At 33.7% G+C, this 22,176-nt stretch overlaps 1 protein-coding gene across 12 annotated transcripts in view; it reads left to right on the forward strand.

The window, feature by feature from the left end:
• The first annotated feature begins 4,978 nt into the window (after positions 1-4,978).
• Positions 4,979-22,176, forward strand: part of LOC138696270 (serine/threonine-protein kinase MARK2-like) — a 271,602-nt gene continuing 254,404 nt past the window's right edge. For all 12 annotated transcript variants that reach the window (XM_069820963.1, XM_069820964.1, XM_069820966.1 and 9 more), the window contains exons 1-2: positions 4,979-5,097; positions 11,459-11,678. Coding sequence is in view for 2 of the 12 variants with exons in the window: in XM_069820974.1 (XP_069677075.1) it covers positions 11,604-11,678 (75 nt within the window). In the remaining 10 variants the exon portion in view is untranslated. The remainder of the gene's footprint in view (positions 5,098-11,458; positions 11,679-22,176) is intronic.

A 22,176-nucleotide genomic window follows, 5' to 3' on the forward strand; every position in this document is an offset into this window, starting at 1 on the left:
CCGAAACATCCTTCATCCGATATTATAATGCCAGGAAAAAGACGCAAACGAGGCACGCCAGTTCATATATTGTATGATTAATAAAAATCCTGAAAGATTATCAAAACGTCGGCGAGAGCATAACAGATGAAGGTATCAATACGAAGTCTCCCAATATCTTTACTAGAGCATAAGCAGCGCCTTAAAGTAGTCAGGAATATAATGAAAAATTAGAATAACATGCAATGCAAACTCCGGATTTCTTCAGTTTACCATCGTTTCCAAAGTATTTTTGAGGATAAAAACCAGATATAGTACCGGTTTGTACTGAAGGTGGCAAAGTATAAAAATGCGCGAAGAAGAAATTAACTCTGCTTTTAGTCAGATCAAAATAAACACATCAAGAGGACCGGATCGGATTATTGTTCTAGTTTTGAAAGAACTTCAAATTACTAAATTATTAGCAAATGCCATGTTGAAATTTAAAAAGTGTCCTCGAGCACTTGAAGTAGCAAGAACAGTTTTAATATATTTTATCTTTTCTGTAATTAGAAGTGTCATTGAAAAAACTTTTGATAGGAGACTGCGACCATTCCTTGAATTTTCTGCACATCACAGTGGTTTTGTTACAATTCCTGGTTATCATGTCACTATATCAATTATTTAATGCTAAGAAAAAAGACTGCTGCATTGTTTTCTTGGATATCTCCAAGGCTTACGATAATGTAGGTCATCAACACCTGAAGAGGTGTTTGGCACGGACTAATGTGTCAAATAACTTAAGAGAACTGATTATTGATCTCATCCAGAGTAACAGTATAACTTGTAGAATGTGGGATTACCAAACATCAAAGATCCAATTACATAAGGTGTTGCTCAGGACTCGCCTCTTTCTCGTACGTTATTTAACTTAGCAATCGATGACATCATTAAGGACTTAACAGATACTGAGATTGAAGAATTATACGGCTTTGAATTTTGCTCTGAGGTTAAGAATGTATCGGATGTGGTGTTTGCTGACGATATTGTCATAGTTGCGAAGGACGAATCATCTATCTGCTCAGTCACTTACAGATATGGCCGTCAGTCGTTTGTCCATAATAGGTTTGATTTTCAATCCACTAATGTTTAATGCCATTAATATAAAGAATAGTAAGCTGAGTGAAACCTCTGGTGTCCGATTGGAGAACAAATTTTTACAATATATTAAGGTAGATGATACCATCAAGTATCTTGGTGTAAGCTTTTCTGATGAAATCCATCTTGATATGAAGAAAATCGTAAATAATTTAGACGAATATTTAAAACACTATTCAACTTACTCAAAGCAGATACAGAATTCTCTATTCTCATCATAGTAGGCTACACCTTTGAACAAAATACTCCCCTCTTTCCTAAATGATATTGATAAGATATTAAGAACAACAGTAAAATAAATAATTGTCTTACCTCATGACTGCCCAAAGACATGGTACATACATCAAGAAATCATCGGGGGTTATGACTGGTTAGAGCTGAAAGGGAAACTTACATCCAGCATTTTGGTATAAGATAAACATTTGCACTTATGTAGGAATTTTCAATAAAGAAGAAAGAAGTGCTACATCATTTAAATATTGAGTGTGATGAAGAGGCCTTGTTCAAATCTGGTCGTTGGATTCGTAAGAAAATGCAGTTAAATTCCAATGAGGCATGGTGTAAATTACCTCACAAAGGGAAAGGGGTCGAAGTTTACGGCAATTGTCCCAAAACAAATTAGTGGGTGAGTAACAGGAAAAAATCTCTCATGTTCCAAGTGGACAAATACACTTAAAATATCCTGCAATATATCAACAGTTTGTTCTGTTCCTAGGAGGATACAGCAAACAAAGCTTTGCCGCCAGCCTGGCTGTAAAGAGATCGAGATCTTGACCATGTAAGCTTACTAGGGTTTTGACCAAAGGGAGAATGTCTTCGTAACACCAGTCACCACCATGTACGTTCGTCTATTTCTATAGCTCTACAAAAAGCTAAATGGGAGATGTATGAAGAAGTCCTTTGCGTTTCTATCGATGACAGCCACCGACGACGAGCTGATATTGTAGCGATCGACAGGAAGAGAGAAAGAGGCCTTATTCTGATCCCACCGTGAGAATGGAGCAACACATACAACAGGCAACGCAAGTGAGCGACGAAAAAGAGGCAATTTATCGTCCTTGCATCCTTCACTTCAGTGAAAGTTATATTTATTTATACATGCATGGGAGGTAAAGGGTTTCATATTCGGAGCTCGGGGAAGTTGTTTCAAATATACTAATAATTAGTTGAAATCTCTAGATATACTGCAGCATGATATAGAAAATATTTGTCTACAAATTCTTAAGGATGGTCATTTGTATTTTACATATTAATGTGATTGTATTATAATTTTATAGCAATTTGTATACATAGTTAGTAATACTAGTTTCTAAATTAGTACAGCTTTCATGTTAATTAAATTAAATTCTTGTATGTTTGTAATCTGGATCTGAACGGTCATCTGGTCTGTAAGGCAGATGTCTCCCTTTCTTTGTAAGAAATTAATATTATTTTATAATACATTATAATAACGTAACATAATATAAAATTGGGCCACTTAAATGAACCCGGCCATAGCTAATAGAAAGAAATGAATTAAACCTACTGCTTAATATTCGCAACGGTTAATACTATTTCTCCCGCTGTGACATCAGTTGACAGATAACGGCCTCATAGAATCCCTGTGGCCTAGAGATGAATCAATTTTCACCACTTTTTCCGATAGAAATATGGTTCCCATCACGACTTTCTTCGAATCTCCAAAAATATGGAAATCGCATGGAGATAAGCCTGAACTGTAAGAGAGATGTGGCAGTGTACCCCAGCGAAGCCTTTGCAATTCGTCTCTGGTTGATCTGCAATCTTAGCTCGAGCATTGTCATGGAGTAAATCACTCTTCTTGTAAAAAAGAAAACTGAATGTTTATTCTTGATGATTTGTCTAAGATGCCAGAGAGTGTCTGTATGGCGCTGGGCATTGATCATTTGTCCATGCTCCAGAAATTCTACTAGAAATGGATTTTGATAATTAAAAAAAAAAAAAAGATAACACGACTTTCCTTGAATTTCCTTGCAATTTGAGCGTTTAGGGCGAAGAGATCCGATTTGTTTCCATTCCACGCTAGACCGACGGGATTGTGGGTCAAAATGATATCAGGGGCTCGGGGCTCGTCACCTATTGCAATGCCATGCAAAAACTGATTACCTTCCTCCTGATATCGTCTAAAGATCTGTACACAAATGCTCACACGTTCGTCTTTCTGCTCAGCAGTTAAAGGATGTGACATCCACTGCGCGCAAACTTTGTGATACTTCTGGTGTTTGTGGAGAATTTTATGGATACTATCCTCGCTGATATTTAATAATAAATAAAGTTCGTTTATTGTTATTCCCATATTCTCTCAAACAACAGCATCAACACGTTGAATTTAATTTGGCGTTATAACCTTCATCATTTGTTATGGTTGTGGATTGTCCTATAGAGATGTTCGACCGGAATGAAACCGCGCACAGCAATCCTTTAGAGCTGGCTGACCGTGAAATGAGCGGGCCTGGGTTCAAATCCTGGTTAGAAAAAGTTACCTGGTTGGGGGTTTTTCTCAACCAATTGAAGCAGAATCGCTGGGTAACTTTCGGCATTGGATCTCAGACTCATTTCGCCATCATTAATTCACATATCACCATCATCATCCATACAATAGCCCGGATTGAATTCACGGTGCGGCGTGCTGTACTTGTACAAGTGCGCGGCCGTTCGACTACCCAATCATTCACAGAATAGGAGTGGTAAGCACAATAAGCCTCAGGCTGCACTGCAAGCCTTCGGGTCCCTCCTCTTTACACGAGAAAAAATCATTTATAGTAGTTGTACGCCCGTCTGCAATTAAAAAAAGACGAATTACAGTACGCTCTTCACTTTAGGACGCTTCCATCTTGCACCCATTCCCTTTGTTTTTCATTTATTCCGAGCGACAATGACAGGTATGCCAACCACACCTACCAATAGAAAGTTTATTACCATTATAGCCAATCCCCTGAAGCGAACTCCGGTCCAAAGAGGGTCTACTCCTATTGCACATCGACTGAAATTTCAACTAATATTTATTATAATGCAGTATAATATAATTCTTTGGTATAATATAAGCGAAATTAACTAACACAGATTAAGAGAAAGTAGTAGACGAACTAATCAAATTTGCTCTCACTTCCAGGAATGACAGCTGATATATTTTTTTTTTCATCTCAATCGACGGAAAAAAAAAACAGTAATTTCAAGGTGATTGGAGCGATTGATTGTTAAACACTCCTATTTCTGCTGTCCATGCGCATAAACTTAGTGAATGCATTTCATTCACTAACAAAGTGTCTTGAACTTTTTAGGACACAAATATTACGAATTTTCCGCTTATAATCGGTTGTGGCATGAATTGTTTGTAGAAGTTTTTGGTTTCGGAAACATAAATGTTCAATGGTCATTGAATGGTTATTTGCCTATTTCTTAAGTATTGTTAAATTTAGGGCAGAGATTAGAATACCTGTTACGTTATGTCTTCCATTGCTCGGTTCCAATGTCATCTTTTTGTGTTACAAAGAAATCACATAAAACAGAAATTCGCCGTTATAATAATGTTGCATTAAATTGTAACCTATGTTACATTTCTCTTCTTTAACCTCAATGTAAAAAAATACACATTTTGCTTCCGATTAATAATAATGAAGCGAAAGTTCACCTATTACAAGTGCATTATCATAATACAATCATAGTATGTTTAGTGAATGACATCTATTTTTTTTGTTTTGTGTTTTTACGACGAATAAATATTTTTAAATGAAATTAACTAGAAAGGTAAATTATTTTAAAATGGGTAGTATGCTAGGCACCGTACATACGTGACGTCAAGCTCCACAGCCAATCAGAGAAAAATGTTTCGAGTTGCGCAGTGGTAATATTTGTCGTACAGGCAAGAAAATTCGGCCATCTTGGAATGAAGTGTTGTAATGAGTTGAGTTGGGGAATTAGGATTTTATGTTAAAATTACTCAAGCTTACGCCAGCTCCATGGGTTAGTATACTAAAAGAATTGTTGCTTAATTCTTTATCTACAAAATGGTGTAAAAATTGTTTGGGAAAATGTGCATGGTTTGAGAGAAAGATGAAACGTTTCGGTGGATGTGGCTAGTTTGTCACAGAAGGCTTTCAGGTTTCAGTTTACGTACGGTGTACTTTTCGAAATTCTGAAGGATATGTAAATTAAGGAAATTGTTGCTTCATATAACGACGAAAATTTAAGGTAACGAGTGATTTAGTTGTAGTATGGTTAGCATCTCTTTTATGCTCATAACGCCCATATACTATAACCAAAGGTAAATAATCTAGAACTTCATTCACATTGAACACAGGCTCTTAAGTTTTACCGGTAGTGGGTGATAATCGAGAGGTGGTAGCTTCAGGTTATTGACAGCAAGAACATTTAAGAGTGCTGTGTTTAGTTCGAGTCATAATACGTTATCAATCATGTCTCGAAATGCGAATTAAAATTGTTTAAATCTGTCAGATGTGTGTGATTTATGTGTAGTATCTCCCCAGTCTGTGTTGAAATATTGGTTGGACAGGTGTATGCTGAAGAATTTCTTAAATTAATATTTTGTATATTGATAAAATTACGATTAAGTTATATGCTATTATGTTGAATGGGGGAAAGGCTAATTTGTTGATAAAGAGAAATGCATTTGTTGGCATGTGAGTACCGTAATTCTAAAGTGAACAAACCACTCTTGTCTTTAAAGTCCTAACTTTGAAATTTAACTTTACATTTTCCTTTTATATATTGAATATAGAGTATTGTTTTAACATTGGAGTAACTTGGGTATAAACCTTGAAATGGGTACGATACATCTTCAGTGAGTTAACCAATATACTATTTTTTTTCATTGTTTTGTGTAATGATTGCATTAATTTTTCTTTTTCCGTTCTGTGAAATTAAATTGAGTAGGGTAGGATTTATTAGATATAATTTGTAATGCTCTTTCTGCTAAATTCTGTCTTTTGATTGTAACAGTTCTATTTTGTAGAAGATGTTGGAAAACTTTGTAACAATTCTACTTTGTAGAGAACGTGGAAAACTTTTTGTCTGAAGATTATCCACAACAGTGATAAAACTTGGATGTTAACGAGTTACACCGGTTTCTAAGCCATTGTCAAAGGAGAATATAATTAATATTTTCTCTTTATCATGATCCCTATGAGCCATCAAAACCTTGCGCTGAGACCTGAAACTGCTAAATTATACACTTTGGTTGCCTTTAGAAAATGTCTTTGTAGCAAACTTCTGACAGTTTTGGTTCGGACATTTGTGTCATTATGACAGGTGAAAGCTTAGTCTACTAGTTCAAGACATAATTACCGTGTCGTACTTGGATTATTTATTATTAAGGTAGTCTCCAAATTGTGTGATTTGTTAGATGATTAGTTAAGTACAGTACTGAAAATAAGGTTTGTGAAAACTGAACTCTGATTCTTTTGATGAGAAACTTGTCTGACTGAGCTGGCTAGGCCTTTTTGTTTTGGTAGGGTGTGGACAAAGGCTATCTAACAGTCGTGTTTAGTGAATACAAGTATAGGGTCCCAAGTATATTTGTCTTTGTATACGTGGTGTGAAACAAGACATGCCTTCAGTTTGAGGCTAACGGAAATTTTGTATGGAATAGTTTTGTGTAACATTAATATTGATGTGACTGGTTTTACAGTTGAAGGCGTGGAGTAGAAGTAGGAATCTCATTTCTGAGTAGTGTAATTCTTTACATTGTTACGAATAGGCCAAATCATTTTCTGTGTTATTTTTTTGATTTGGTAGTAGCCTACTATTTCCTTCATTTAATCATTGGAAGTGTGTGTGTTCATTTAGGTCGGTTAGTGTTCGGAAATGTTGAAAATGAAAGTTGGTTCATTGATGTTCTCACATGAAAAATTGTTCATGTATTGAGAGTTTTTTTTTTTTTTTTTTTTTTTTTTTTTGTGAATAGGCTAATTCAGTTCCCTTGGTTTCTATTGAAGTCGTCACTAGAATGAAATACGTTTGAAAGATGTTCTTCTCATATTAATTAAGTTCAGTAGACTTGGCTTCTCTTATGATGTATAAAAACAGGAGGAGGAAGCATTGCTGTTTGCGTAAAAATATTATTGTATCTAAAAACATAATAACCCTTGAACATTGTACACTTTGGTATATCATAAACGCTTTATATGCACATATATACACTAGAAATTATTAAATGAAGTACACGAAAATAAATTCTGGGTTTTGTAGGAAGTGTTGCTTCATATTTATCACTTAAAGTCGCACCATGTACACACAAGTAATTGAAAGACGTGAAAAAATATTTCTCGAAACTAAGGAATCAAACCTTATAAATTTCCAACGTGATTTTATCTGCTGTAAATAATTAAATTGTTTCAACAAACAGAGTAAATATTCTTAAACCTGATTGTTATAACAATAGTGTATGTGTGTAAATTTATGACCATGGCTTAGTTGAGTATTATTCTTCCATTCTCGCAGTAAGTGCAAAATAACAGTAATGCAAGTGCAAACTGGTGGGTCTTAGTCATTGTCACGTTTGATATTTACTCGTTGAATTAAGAAAAATAAAATGATTGTGTCATTCACAAATTCCTTTCACTTCTGAATTGCGAGGTGTACATGAATCAGTCAGCATAGGCTATTATTGTATCTTAAGTGTGTAGATTTTTAATTTTTACACAATTACCAAGCCTTGTGTGTGTAGATCGCCACTTCATTAAATCTCTTCATCCCCGGTATCAATGTTGAAATACCTAAGTTACTTCGGGAATGTATTGCCTATTTGTTATAATGTTTTATGCCCATTTCTTTTTCTTTTTCTTTTTTTTTTTTTCTTCCACAACATGTTTTTTCTTTGCATGCCTTTTTCTTTTGTTACCAGTATCTTAAACTTATTTTTTTACTTCCGGTTTTTTTTAGGTATTTTTTAAAATCTAAACTGCATTGCTATAATGAGTTTTCTAATTTTATTCACTTAGGTTTTAATTTTGAGCAATTTACGTTCTTCCCTCATGACTGCTCCCCCCACGATGCTTCTGTGTGAAGATGTCAGTAGTGGCAGGTCTGAATGTAATTAAATGCAAGTAATTACAAATTAAATTATCCAGTGTTGTTCCTGAAATTTTACCGTTTGTTCTTTTGTAAAGTGTGATGTAACTGCAGGAAGATCCTAAATCGAATTTGGAGCTTAGTGAGATTTAATGACTCAGAAACTCTGGTTCCAGAACTTCATTTTGTGTTTCAAATGATCAGGTCTCTGTATGCTATGGTTATCTCATATGGTTGCTGTGTCCTGTTAAGGTTAAAAATGACTTTTCTTTAAATTTAATTTTCAAAACACTGTCAGTTGCAAAATATTTGCAGTTTATTAATTTATCTTCGAGTTTCAAAATACTTTGAAAATTATTGTCAGTACTGGTACTCGAAGCTCGAGTTGTGTCTGTTTTAGTGGGAATTGTATTGTATTTATTTACATTCCATGGTATTCATACATCGCTTCACAGCTAGAATATGGAACATGTCAAATGAAAAAAAAAACTTAATAGTAGGCCTACTATAATATATGTAGGCCTATACAGAAGAGTTTTACAATATAATCTACTAGTACAACACAAAGTTTTAGTATCAATACTTACTACAATACAGAAATATTCATGAAGTGTTGTTGAATGTCATGAATTCACGTACATGTATTTCATATGTAGTATACTATGTTGTACATTGTTAAACTTATTGAATAAAGCAACTAAGTGCTTTCATGAGATAATAGTAGTTTTACCCTTTTCTTGTTCCAGTAATAATAACATAATCGAGAGTTCAAAGAATATCATTTTCTGCTAATTCGGTTGAAAACATTGGTCATAAATGACATCGAGAATCTTTGACCGGTTTAAGTTTTGGTTTGTTAAGGTTTTTAATATGCCTTGCATACCAAAAGTGTGAAGAAACTAAACATAACCTATCACTGATCCTTGATGATGTTCTCCATATTAATCAATGTTTTCTACCAAATTACCAAATTAAATTTGTAGTCCATACTTTAAAATTAGTTTTTGCATTATTACATTTCTTATCAGTATTGCTATCTAAATCTTTGGTTTATGGTTAAGAGATTGTTTGTAGGTTCCTCAAAGTTGTAATCCTGTATACGAGAGAGTAAAATAATTCTTCCTAAAGTAGGCCTACTTATTTTAATCAATATCAGTATAAACAGCAACATGAATGCTGTATTTATTAGATACTGGTGTATTGCAATTTCTTATTATGTTAGACCTACAGTATATCTTATATGCCAATAAGAGCCCATAGCCAAAGTGTGTGTTTATTTCAATGCTTTATTTGGATAAAGAGCTCAATAAAGTTTCTGTTTTCAATTAAATTTTGTGTGGTAGTTGAGGTAACTAATGAGTATAATGCAAGAGGTCAATAATTTCAATTTAATTTAACAGTTGCGACTACTGTTACTGCTATTATACAACATTTCGATTTTTTTTTTCTCATTGGTAGACAGTTTTATGCTATAATAATTCTAGAGTGTAAACAACAAAGGTTGTAAGAGCAATTTTGTAATTTTTTTAAATGGTTGTCAAAACAGGCTATACATGTGAAGCTCAGATATTCTACAAAAGTAATATGTTGAAATTCAAAATGGAAGTAGGCCCTAGTTAATGTATACAATCATAGATGTTGTCAGCAGTAGACGATTTGGATGGAGAAAAATGTTTTTTTCTGTATCTAATTAATTTATATATAACCTGTCAAGACAATTTCGATGAAATATGAAAATCACATTTTCGAAGTTAGTATCAATTTGAGTACATTTATTTATGATCAAGAAGTGATTGTCAAGCAATAAAATGTTTTTATTCCGGGTTTATTTGATTTTTATGACTATTTCAGTTTCGTGGTACAATATACCGCTCGGTGATTAGAGGTCCTTACATTCCTAAGATTGTGAAGTTACTATGACATTGTTTTGCGTAATGTGTGAGAGTGTATGGATTTCTTAGTAGTTGGGGGTTTATGTGAATGGTAGATTTGCTCATAATCCGCGACTCATATCATGAGCCTTTTAGTTAACGATCATGGAGGAGGTAGGACCCAGTGAAGTCTGTGTATTTCTGTGTCCTGTGAGTGAATTGCTACGCGATTCTTGCAACAGTTGTCAGTGGACGGTTTTGGGATTTTCAAAGGGGCCATTGTTGACATTGAAGAACTGCGAACTTTTTGTTAAGACATGGCATATTTATTATCCGATAAATGTCCCTGTGCAAATTGTGGAACTGTAGAATAAGCGAGTTTTTTTTTTTTTTTTTTGTAAGGTCGAGGATCATTGACGAATCAAGTTTGGTTTGTTCAGGCTTTTGGTCTTGCATATGATTTTTTTTTTTTTATTTATAATTACAGAAGTAGAAGTGTAATAAAATGGTGCTACGTTTATGAAAAGTAAGTTGTTATATTATTTTTTATGCAGAAATAGGCCTAATCCATTTTTAGTGCTTTTTGAAATGTTTTATTTGGTTTTAAAATTTTAAACTTTGTTTTCCACTACTTTTTAGTAATTTCCGTTTTAGTTAACGATGACCATTTTTTTTTAAGAAAAATACATAGAAAGGCCATGGTGACGGGCTACAATTTTATCAAATTTTCTTCTGTGCACTTACAACCTTTGTTGTTTACACTCTGACTGTACTGCCGTGATGATTGAGTGGATTGTTTTTCCAGGTTGATGAGATACTGCTGCCTGTCAGACTACACATTATTGTATTACCCATTTTAATGTCTCTGTGTTTGAATTTCAGTACTTCAAATTTATAATGTAAGATTGTATTTTAACCATATGAAAGAGAGCTGCAGTATTGTATTTTTTCCCATGTAGGCTACTTGTCACATAGTTATGACATTATGAGTACTGTTAATCTGTTAGACTAGCTATATTCAGGTTTCCACAACACTTGGGTAGTGATGAACTTTTTTCGATTTGGAATGTGTATAGAAATATAAATTTTTCGATTGTTTTCAAACTACTTACATTTCAGTATTCGGGATATTGTTGCTCAGACATAGGAGGTTTACCAGCTCTGTAGCGCCTTTTATGCCCATTTGTGATGACTGGTCACAGTGGATTGAACAGAATAAGCGACTCCTTCATGTTTCATGCAATATTACTCTAAGAATGGAGTGTGGAAGTAGTTTTGAAATGTTGAAATTAAATTTCTGCACACATTTGTAAAACAAAGAATTTCATCACAGTTCTTAATCTAAGATAAAAGAGTTGTAATTTGACTTGGGTAAGTTTATAATTATACAGTAGTGTTTATCATTCGAATATTATTGTTGCCAGGTGTAGCAGGCCTCTGTGCCTACTCAACGACTCGCTGGCTCCAATGGTAAGAGCAAGTGGAGAGAGTGTCTGGCCACTCCGTTGCTAGGCCACGCTCTGGCCAACTTGACAGGACTCAATAGGATTGCCAGCAACTTGGAGCATAATGTCCTCCACCATGCGTACCACACTCCAGACTGTGCCGGAATCTCTACCTGCAGACCATGTCAGCAACACCAAGGTATGCAGGTGCATAATCACATGCCCATACATCCAGTTCCACTGACAGTGAGCCACTTTCAATATATTTGTTCAGAAACTGATATTCCTGTTATTTTCTCCAAATTGCTTTCTTCTTCTTTTTAAGGAACCTTCAACTTGTCACTTTGGGAGGGATAAGTTAGTTGAAGGCTAATCAAATAGGTAGAGAATGGTGAATTCAGACTGGCATGAGTTAATTTATTTTTATTAACTTCATATACATAAACATACTATAAAATAGGCAATATAAGTGTGTTATGAAGTAAAACATTGAAATATGAAAAAATTGATTATTAATCAATATAAATATTATTCGATGGAAAAGCATTGTGTTCTGTCACGATTTATAATTGCAGGAATATTAATTATCTTTTTAGTTATGTCAATATAGTATCTGTGTAGGAATATTTATTGCAGGCCACTTTGTAAAATAAGATGTGGTCTGTGCGTCTAAAACTTCAGTGATATTAATATTTGTTTAACATATTCCAAAATGAACATTTTCGTTTTGTCTTCTGTTTTAGATTCCTGAGAAAATATCATATAAAGTTCATTGTATATCATGTCGAATGTTTCACAGTTCGACTCAAGTTTTTATGGCACAACAAAACATTATTTTGTAAAAGTTAGTTCAGTAGACCTATGTATTACATTTGAACAAAGATACAAACAGATAAATCTCTTACAGTCTGAGTATGAAACACATGTCGGTTGCGTGGTGGGATTTTAGGGTAGCCTAAGTGGAAGATGAAAATTTATAATTTTTTTACGTGGTAAAAATGCAGTAAATATGGTCTTCTATATAGAACATACTATCATTGGTCCTTTTATGCAGTAGATTAACAAATAAATTTGGCTCTTAAAGAGAGAGAGTGTAATTTATTAATTAAAGAAAAAGTATTGTGATGCTACGAAAAAACTTCTTTTTATGGTGGGGCATTTGACTCTGCATCATTCACCCAAGTGTCCCCATCTATGAGTGACATGCTGAAGCTGTAATTCTTTTTGCTGCCTTAGGCATTGTCCTTGGTGCACCATAGATGGAAAACGACATAGCACCACATGATGATTAATAGGGCAATAGTGAAATGTGAGTAGGGGAAGTGGGAGTACTCTACAAAAACCTGCCTTTATCCACCAAAAATTCCACTTGGATCCACTGGGATTCGAACTTGGATTATTAGTATGGAAAGCAGACATTGTAGCTGCTTGGTAACATCAGCTCATTTGAAATTCTTATGCCAAAATTGGCTCAAATTCGGTCCAAATGATTTGTTAACTTTTTCTTGCATAAAAAATAGTTTCGAATAAAAGAATTTAATCACTTTGACTTCAAAATGTAATAATTTCTAATCTATGAAATTATGCCTTGAAATTCAAAACTTTCAAATGGAAGCTTCAGAACTTAAAAGGATTAGCAAGAAATAATTGCGATAAATCAACAAGAAGTTAACCATTTGGGAGATAGAGCAAGAACGTGCATTAATTGTCACATGCTGACTTACATATTGCTTGCACACACTGCTGTTTTCTGATAGCTGCTGTGGCCAGTCATTGTAATTCTGAAATTGTTGGTTCATTTGCCGACTATTGTACTTCCCTCTTCCCTTTTTTCTACTTTTGAATTTAAATAACATAGTGGCAATATTTATTTAGGAAATAGATGTATAACATTTATTTAAATTAAAATGCAGTGTGTTTGCCATCTCTGAATATTGTTGTCGTTGATTTTCTATGCTTTGTTGGTGTAGATAAACTCGCAATCAACTCCGTTCATGTAAACCAAGTCCACAGATCAAACTGCAGGCCATGCCACTTAGTCTGTAGGCTACACAACTTCATGGCCTAACTAGATAATTAGAAGGAAAATGATAATAGGAGGGATAATCATTTCTTTACTTAAAAAAAAAATTCAAGATTTTCTTTCATTTCGTCTTCCTATTCTAAAATCTTGGACAGTTAGTCATTATCATTTATCTTGTTAAATTGTAGATTGTGTACAGTATAGCCCAGAATGAAATATACCGAAGTTTATGTTGCACCAGCTCAGAAAAAATTGACAGCATTGTTAATTGTTACTTCAGTTGTTGCTAAAGAAGGCTGTGAAAGAAACATAATCAAAATGTTATCAGTATCCAAGAAAAATAATTCCTCATAGATCATAAAGATCCACCATCAAAGTGGTCAGTATTACTCTTGCTGAGTAAACTGAGGCAAACTGACTCAGTTTTGTGTCAGTGCAAAGGAAGAAGTGGGAGAAGAAAAACAGGTACAGACAATGCACATGTGGGTATGGTGTTTGATGTTTCCTTGGCGATCTGTCACTGGCATTGCCTGTAGCTGTTTTTCTCCTCCCGCTTCTTCCTTTGCGTTGACAGATAATTGAGCTAGTTTGCCTGAATTACTCACCAAGAATAATATTGTCTATTTTGATGGGGGATCTTCATGAAACTCCTCTTCATAAAATTCACATACCACTTTCACACTAGCTCCGCCACTTTGACCAACTGTGTATGAATGAAAATAATACTCTACGAGGAATTCTTTTTCTTGGATACAGAGTACCATTTTGATTATGCTTCTTTCACAGCCTTCTTTAGCAACAATTGATGTAACAATTAACAATGTCGCCAATAATTTTTTCTCACTGAGCTGGGAGTGCAACATAAACTTCAGTATACTTTATTCTGGAGCATATTGTAAACATGGTTAAGGAAGTTGTACGTATTTTCTAGCTACTGTTTTATTTTAGTGAAAGGCCGTCATGGCAGTTGAGTGCCTAGAGTGCTGGATTCATAATCCTGTGGACCCAGGTTTAAGCCCTGGCATACCCCTGATTTGTGACTTGTGTTGGGCAAGCCCATCGTCCAGGTAACATAGAGGTTTTCTCTGAAAGCTCCGGTTCCCTTTTGGCATCCCAACAAATCTCTATCATCATGGTTGTAGTGTAGACTGGCCTCCTATGGTGCATCCTGGGTAATGACTCTGTTGGTAAATTGGTCTACATAACTGGCTTTATAGAAGTGAATGATGTACAGTTAAGTGCCCACTATTAGAAAAATATAGAAATAAAATGTATCAATTCTTTAGAAGGGCTATTTTCATGTTTTTGTATGATTTGAACCATTGGTAACTTTAAAGATACGATGGAAAGATATGTCATTGATGACGTCACAAAGTAGTTATAGTAGTCATGCTTTTTTTTTAAATTCACGATTTGATTATATATTATAGAGTTAATGCGATTAAATTAAGTGTATATGATATTTATTACTCACCATTTTGTTTTATTCATCATTCACTTCGACTATTCCTCGAGTAGTATTATGTCACAAACTTTTCTACAAAAACCATAGTAATCACATACAGTAACTATGCTTAAGTTAGTTTCACTACTAGTTATTTCTAAAGTCATTTCATGAAGCTAACAATATATAAGAATGATGTTCTGCAAAATTGAAAATTTACACTCTTCAAACCAAGTATTTTTTTGTGATAGCAGTTTTTTCTTACAGTTACTGCACTGCAGTTCAAAAGGAAAATTCACTTTTGACGATTGTTTGTGAGTTTTAACTTTCAGTTGTTTTTAACAATGCACACAATTCTTTGGTTCTTCTGATGGAAATAGGTTATATTCTCTACAAAACCGAACACTTTTTTTCTACACTTTCCAGTGATGATATAATATCTATCCACGTTAAAGTCTGTCGTCTATTTTCCTCCTGTTGCACTATTGTATTAGCACTGGGTTGCATACTCGAAGTAATGTCTGCTACTAACAGTATTATGAATAAGTACGAATTTATAACCTCTCAGCCTATTTAGTACTATGTATACCGCCATCTATTGTTTTGTTTATAGACTATTATCATAGAACAGTCATTATAATTCTACAGATAGATGATTTTTACTGTTGATTTGTAACTTGTCTTTCTTGGCTTAATGGCTAAGATGTTGGACAAATGAGATATAAAGGTTCTTGGATCGAATCCCAATGTCGGCAGTAGTGAGTAAATAAATTGTAAAATTGTAATGTAATGTATATGATATATATATATATAAAATTAGTGTAATTGTCGATATATAAATGAAGTAAAGACGAAGAAGAGAGAATAGAAAGATAGGAATAAAGGGAAGAAAGTAAGTAAGTAGAGAAGGAAAAGAGAGAGAGAGAGATAGAGAATATAAGAGAATAATTTGAATTAAATACTCATATTTCGATAGTAGTGACGCCATCAATGACATCATACCTTTCCATCGTGTCTTTAAAATTACCGAATCATCTTGTCTTTTACCAAGGAATAGAGGGAAACAAGCAGGTATAGAAAACTATGATTGCCGGTTAAAATGGTGGTGGGATACTTACACATTTACAAACAGAATAGGTCGTGGAAGAATTTAGTCATGGACAATTTGTTTATTGTACAAGTAAATGAAGAACGATATTCTACTTCAATTTTACACTATACGGTGTTAATGGAGCACTACTTGTTATTTGTACAGCTCAGTTTATTCTGTAAAGGTATATGTGAATTGTTGTAATTACCCTCTTTTAGATAACTTGCAGTTTGCATGTTATCTAATGTTGTTCCCATTTTTCTCAATTGTGTGCTGAGTGAACATGCAAATTTCTTTTACAATTAAATATTTCATGTAAATTTTCGTTTTCTAACCATAGACAAACTAAGGGTGTTACGGCCCGGAATATTGTAAAGTATATATTGATAATGGAGAATTTGATTATCTCTTTGTTTCTGAATGCATAAATCTGTGACATTGACAGAAAATAATACTGAATACTTACATATTTGTCAATTTTTTAAAATAGAAAGTTTAGTAACATCACATTTTTCACCTTATTTCAGTTATTATAATATAACAAATAAAAATTTGGAATTGGTACCTTTATTTCAAATTGCACTTAACAATAAGATTGTGCTATAGAGAGAGAACTTTCATGTCGGAACTGACAAGATTTAGTCACAAACAAGATAGTGAACAGGTATGAGATATGTATTGACTGCAAACTGTTTTGTAATACTATTCTGACCTTCTTACTGATTATTTTTTTTTAGGAGATGTGTTATTCATTGTGTAACACAACCTTATGATATTCAGTTGTATTAAAGAACGAATTGGTTATGAAATTATTAAAATGGAATATGTCCTATCACTTATATTTCCTGTTAGTGGAACTGGATGGTACGAGTATTTGTAGATTGCTTTTGAAGCTAGTGGAAGATGGAACAGTAATTCACTTCACTCGTACAGGCATAAAATTTAACACTCTTCTGCACCTGAATGTCAACAATCGTGTAGCTCACACTAACCATGGAAGCATTAAGGAGGCATGTTTTAAATAACTTACATAATTTATTTGTTTCTCCTTTGTTTCGGCAGTTACGTCACTTCTTTTACATTCATAGTACCTATTCTATTTTTATTTAAAGTAGGCTACAGCATTTTATAAATCAATAGTAATTGGAAGTAACCAATAAGCCTACAATTTTGGCAACAAATAGTGATTTAATATATATTTGAATTATTATTAGCAACTGAAAAATATTTTGTAATTTCGTAGAATCTTGTAGGATATATGAAACTTTCTGAATATTAATTATTTTAATTTTTATTGTTTCCTTAGTACTTTCACTTTTTATATATATTACTTTGAATATCTAATAATTGAATTACAATGAAAAAGTTTCGTCGTCACCAAAGCGACAGCTTAATGAAGTAACGAAAGATACATATTAATACGTAAGAAATTTAAAATAAAAATAAAAAAGTTCCATTTTTCATTTGTTGATCGGTAACTTCAATTCTCTTTGTCTTCTATGTTAAGCGTGTGGTGGTGGGTTGCCTAGTTGTCAGCAGTGCTGTGCTCTGTGGTATGTGTGTTGCTGCTTCATGAGGAGCACGTGTTATGTGGTGAGGTAGACGTCAATCACTTCACTTGCAAGGTGGAATGGGTAGAATATGTTGTATGTAAAGAATATTCGAAATCGATACCCCGTGCAGACTTGCAGAATTACAGTGGAGTCTGATTTTTTTCCCGCTTGGTGCCTCTACTGGCGATCAACGCCGCGCGCGCTCTGTTGTCGTCGTGTGTAACTTCTTGTTGAGTTCTTTGACGTCCAGTGTTCCCAACCGCAGCAATTTAATCTAACCCATTGTCATACGCGTTCGGACGTTACCATTTGTAATATGGCAGCGTCTGCAATCTCAGTGATCTGCTCAGGGCGTAGTAGCCTATAGGGAAAGAGAGATGCACATTTGTTGTGTCATTCGGAAGAGGTTTTATTTTGATGGGTAGTTCGTAAATCGATTGCAGTGGCCCTCGACAGGTTGATCCTGATTTCTCTGGCGATGAACATTATTTAAAAAATATGATTGCAACAATGGAAATTATGGGAAGAAAATCATTCAGCTATGTACTATCCTCTCAGGTATTAACTATATTTCCGATTGTCTCTTGAACAGGGTACTTTGTTGAGTTTGCACAGTTGTGTTCTTTGACTGTCCGCGCTATTATTTATGTTGGAAAATATTTAGGAATTCGTTACCAGGACTTAATTTCGTATGTTTTTAAAATTACTGGTAGAACGAATATTAAAGTTCGAAATTCCTATAGTAACTAACACTATTCTTAGGCTGGTATTCATAGTCGACACTTTATATCACCACTTTGCAAAGTGACACTTTTGACGAAAGTGGCTCTTTCATATTAGTGGTATTCATAGACGATTGAAGAAGTGCACTTTACAAAGTGTCACTTTACGCCAGCAAAGTGTAGAGTTACAATTTGGTTGGTAACAGAAGTCCCACAATGCCTTTCAAAACAAGTGAACAAACAATAACAAATTAATGACCTATAACCTACAAATTACAATGCTTGTTATTTGAATTGGGAGCCTATTCATTGTGCGAGGAACAAAATATATATTTAAAGTTGTTTTATTTCAGTTTCTAGTTTTTGTTGCCGATAGCTTAGATTATTTCAGTCAGTTCAGATATATAACATTTTATTAAATAGTGATACTGCTGGTGAAATTAGGTTAGGTTTTGTACAGTACATAACTGATCCATTAATTTATATAGTTACATTAGGTTCTGTACATATCTTTTTCATTTATTTATGTCGCTAAGTTAGATTTTGTATGTATCCGCTCCACTGATTTATACAGTTCGGTTAGATTTTGTAGCCTACATATCTTCTATTAGTTTATATAGTTAGGTTAAGTTGAACTGAGTAGGTTAAGTTTTGTGTGTGTGTCTATATATATATATATATATATATATATATATATATATATATATATATATATATAAATCATTAAGTTTATATCGTTAGGTTAGGTTTTATACGTATCTGCTTCATTGATATATCGTATTATTTCCGTTATTTTCATTTTTGTCTTTTTCGTGAATAGTGAATAGAAGTAAAAAAAGAATGAGATAAACACATTACTACTGCTATTATTATTATTATTATTATTATTATTATTATTATTATTACTATTTTCTCTCTCTCGTTTCCATTATTGCCTGCTCTTCAGGAATATTTTGAATGCCAAATGTTTCTATAATGCAAAACAAACTAGGCCTAATAGTATGAGATCTCTTTTCATGGTGAGGTTATGACTGCGCATGAACTAGAGACAGTAGATGTATTGCTTACCGGCGTGAAAATATATATTACCGGGGTATCAAAACAGTAATGATTATATCAACATCAAGATAAATCTTATCTCAAAATACAGGTAGTCAACAAAAATCAAAATCATTTTAAACCCAATATAATTATGGAATCTGCTTAGAAGGCAGGCACGTGAGGTCTCTCAATGCTAATTTAAAATAATTATGCCTACATTAGATTGAAGTTAGTAGTTTAATATTGTTCAAGTTAAAAAATTCGTTTCAGTAATAAAAAATAGGTTATATAGGCATATCTACCTACATATCACTTTATCGAATTGAGGTTATAGCCTAAATATACGAATGTTACTACAGAAATATCTGAACTATAATATTATATATATTAATGTATGGTACATATCTGTAGCATAGAATTTAATGCAGTCAATAACTGTATTATTGGAGGCACTGGCAAACGTCTATTATTCGTTTTTGTCAACCAGTCATCGAAAATATAAGCAGTCTCAATAAGTTTCTTTATCAAATCGGAACCGTTTTTTTAAATTCTATATCATTATAAAATTCCACGGGATTGTCTTTAGGCCTATCTCTAATTTGTACATTGTCCATCAATTGTGCCAGCTCCTCCGCACGTTCTAATAATTCGACAACTTCCAAGACGTCCGCCATTTTTATACAAAGTGCCACTTTCGGCTCAAAGTGTGGTCGGAACTACACTTTCATCCAAAGTGTTCCTTTGCACCAAAGTGTCGACTATGCAACGGAAAAGTGATACTTTGCGTCTTCCAAAAGGACACTTTAATCGAAAGTGTCGACGATGAATACCAGCATTATTTGCGACAGTAGAGAGTGAGGTGGTGGTTTAACGAAATGTTGCAAGTTTATTACTCTCGTTTCTTTTAAAATTAATAGAATACATAGGCTATAGTTTATTAAATATGTTACATTTGATAAGGTGAAATTAGTTTTTATGCAGTACACTATGATTAAAAATATTTGGTCATTACTTCACGAGCATGCACAGGGCTCAAAGTAAGACGTCTTTTGAATAGGAACACTTGGCTGTCGATTCACCTTTCGAACCATTTGACTCTGCTACAACTAGACCACGTTATCGACTGTGATAATCGTGCATTCCTTCCCCAACTTCTTATTTGTGCCTAACGTTCCGTTTTACTACCATCGAAATGAGATTATTTTTCTGCTGTTATTAGAAATTGCTGCCTTAGTCAGACCGACATATTTTGTGAATGTTGCAGAAGTGTTATGCACAAATAATTAAACTTCGAGATTTTTCGCATCCTACTATGAAATTTATTACTTTAAGATGATTTTTGACCTCACGCTCGTCAGGCGGTGGGACTGTTGTAACGAGGTGTAATCACGATACCGAACTTACACTTAAACAGTAGTGTGTATGATTATTATTTTTATTATTATTAATATTATTATTATTATTATTATTATTATTATTATTATTATTATTGTTGTTGTTGTTGTTGGTTAAGATATGTCAATTTTATTATCGCTGCACGATCATTCCTAAATCGTTTGGTGTAGCAGTATGTAGGAACTACGTTTTTTCTTGATATTTAACACAGAAATTGGGTAATGGAAGTTAGCTATTCTCTGATATTCAAGTTACTAAGAGAGTTTTAAGACAACGAAAATGAGTGTTAACAATATCATAATAATTTATTTTTCTTTATCATAGCATGTCTCAACCAAAATGGAAATACCGTATTTACAGTTTATTTTTCTGATTTCTTTGATGTTAGATAAAGAATGAAAGTTAGATAAAAAGAGTTTTAGTGAAAGTTGTTTCTTTTTAAAAGTCCTATCCAAAGATACCTTACACGACCTGTAGGTTCTCATTTGAAAATTTAAGGTTGACCCCAGTTACAACTGCTGGTTTAATCCTGGAAAATGAAAGTACCAGCAATCGAGTGTTATTAGGTTTTGATAATATATATATTTTTTTCCTCTTTTTTGCGAAAGAGGGTAATAGCTGCACCACTTAGGTGAAGCTCTATATAAGATTAAGAAACAACCAGGGGTTCATAAAATCATTTGTTGTGTCACGCAGGACCGTATTAATAAGGAATTCGACATAGGCTACTGCATTCATTACTAACGAGAAATCGGCATGTAAATAAATTTATTATGTAATTCGAATAAACCAATTATAAATGATAACTTTATACATTTCTTTCCATATAAAGTATAAGGGTCGAAATGCAGAGCGATCAGATGAAGTGTGGACAGGAGCGACAGGGTTTTCAGTGTGCGCTGCTGACGCACTTGCAACGGGGAATGGTGGGCTGGTGTCAAGATTAATGAATCAGTCTCCAAGTGATGAATGACATTTAACATACAGTGTAGTGTGCGGTGTTTTCTTGTGCATTTAAAATGGAATTGTAAATAAGAGTAAACTGAATAATAACTAATCAAATGTATTCCGAAAGAAAATGGGCCCTATAATTCTTTCTCCGTTCATGGTGCACCATACACTAATTTTTTCGTCATGGAGGTGTACGATATCAGGTTTCTCAGTACTCTAATAAGGATGAGAGACCCAGCCCATCCACTGGTGTAACTATAATTTCACAAGTAACACTTCATAGTGTCTTAAATTTATCGCTTATGTTTATCGGGATTTTTACAACGATTGATGGACAGATAATTAGGTATATGTGGAATGTAGTTATATTTTTTCAGTGGTAAATAATAGAATAGATGGAAGTAACAGCTAAATTTGACATTATTTTTTTTGTATGCAATGAAAATGAATCAGGAGAAGAAAGATTAGTTATGAAAAG

Source organism: Periplaneta americana, chromosome 3 (assembly GCF_040183065.1).
Source record: "Periplaneta americana isolate PAMFEO1 chromosome 3, P.americana_PAMFEO1_priV1, whole genome shotgun sequence".
Taxonomy (NCBI): domain Eukaryota; kingdom Metazoa; phylum Arthropoda; class Insecta; order Blattodea; family Blattidae; genus Periplaneta; species Periplaneta americana.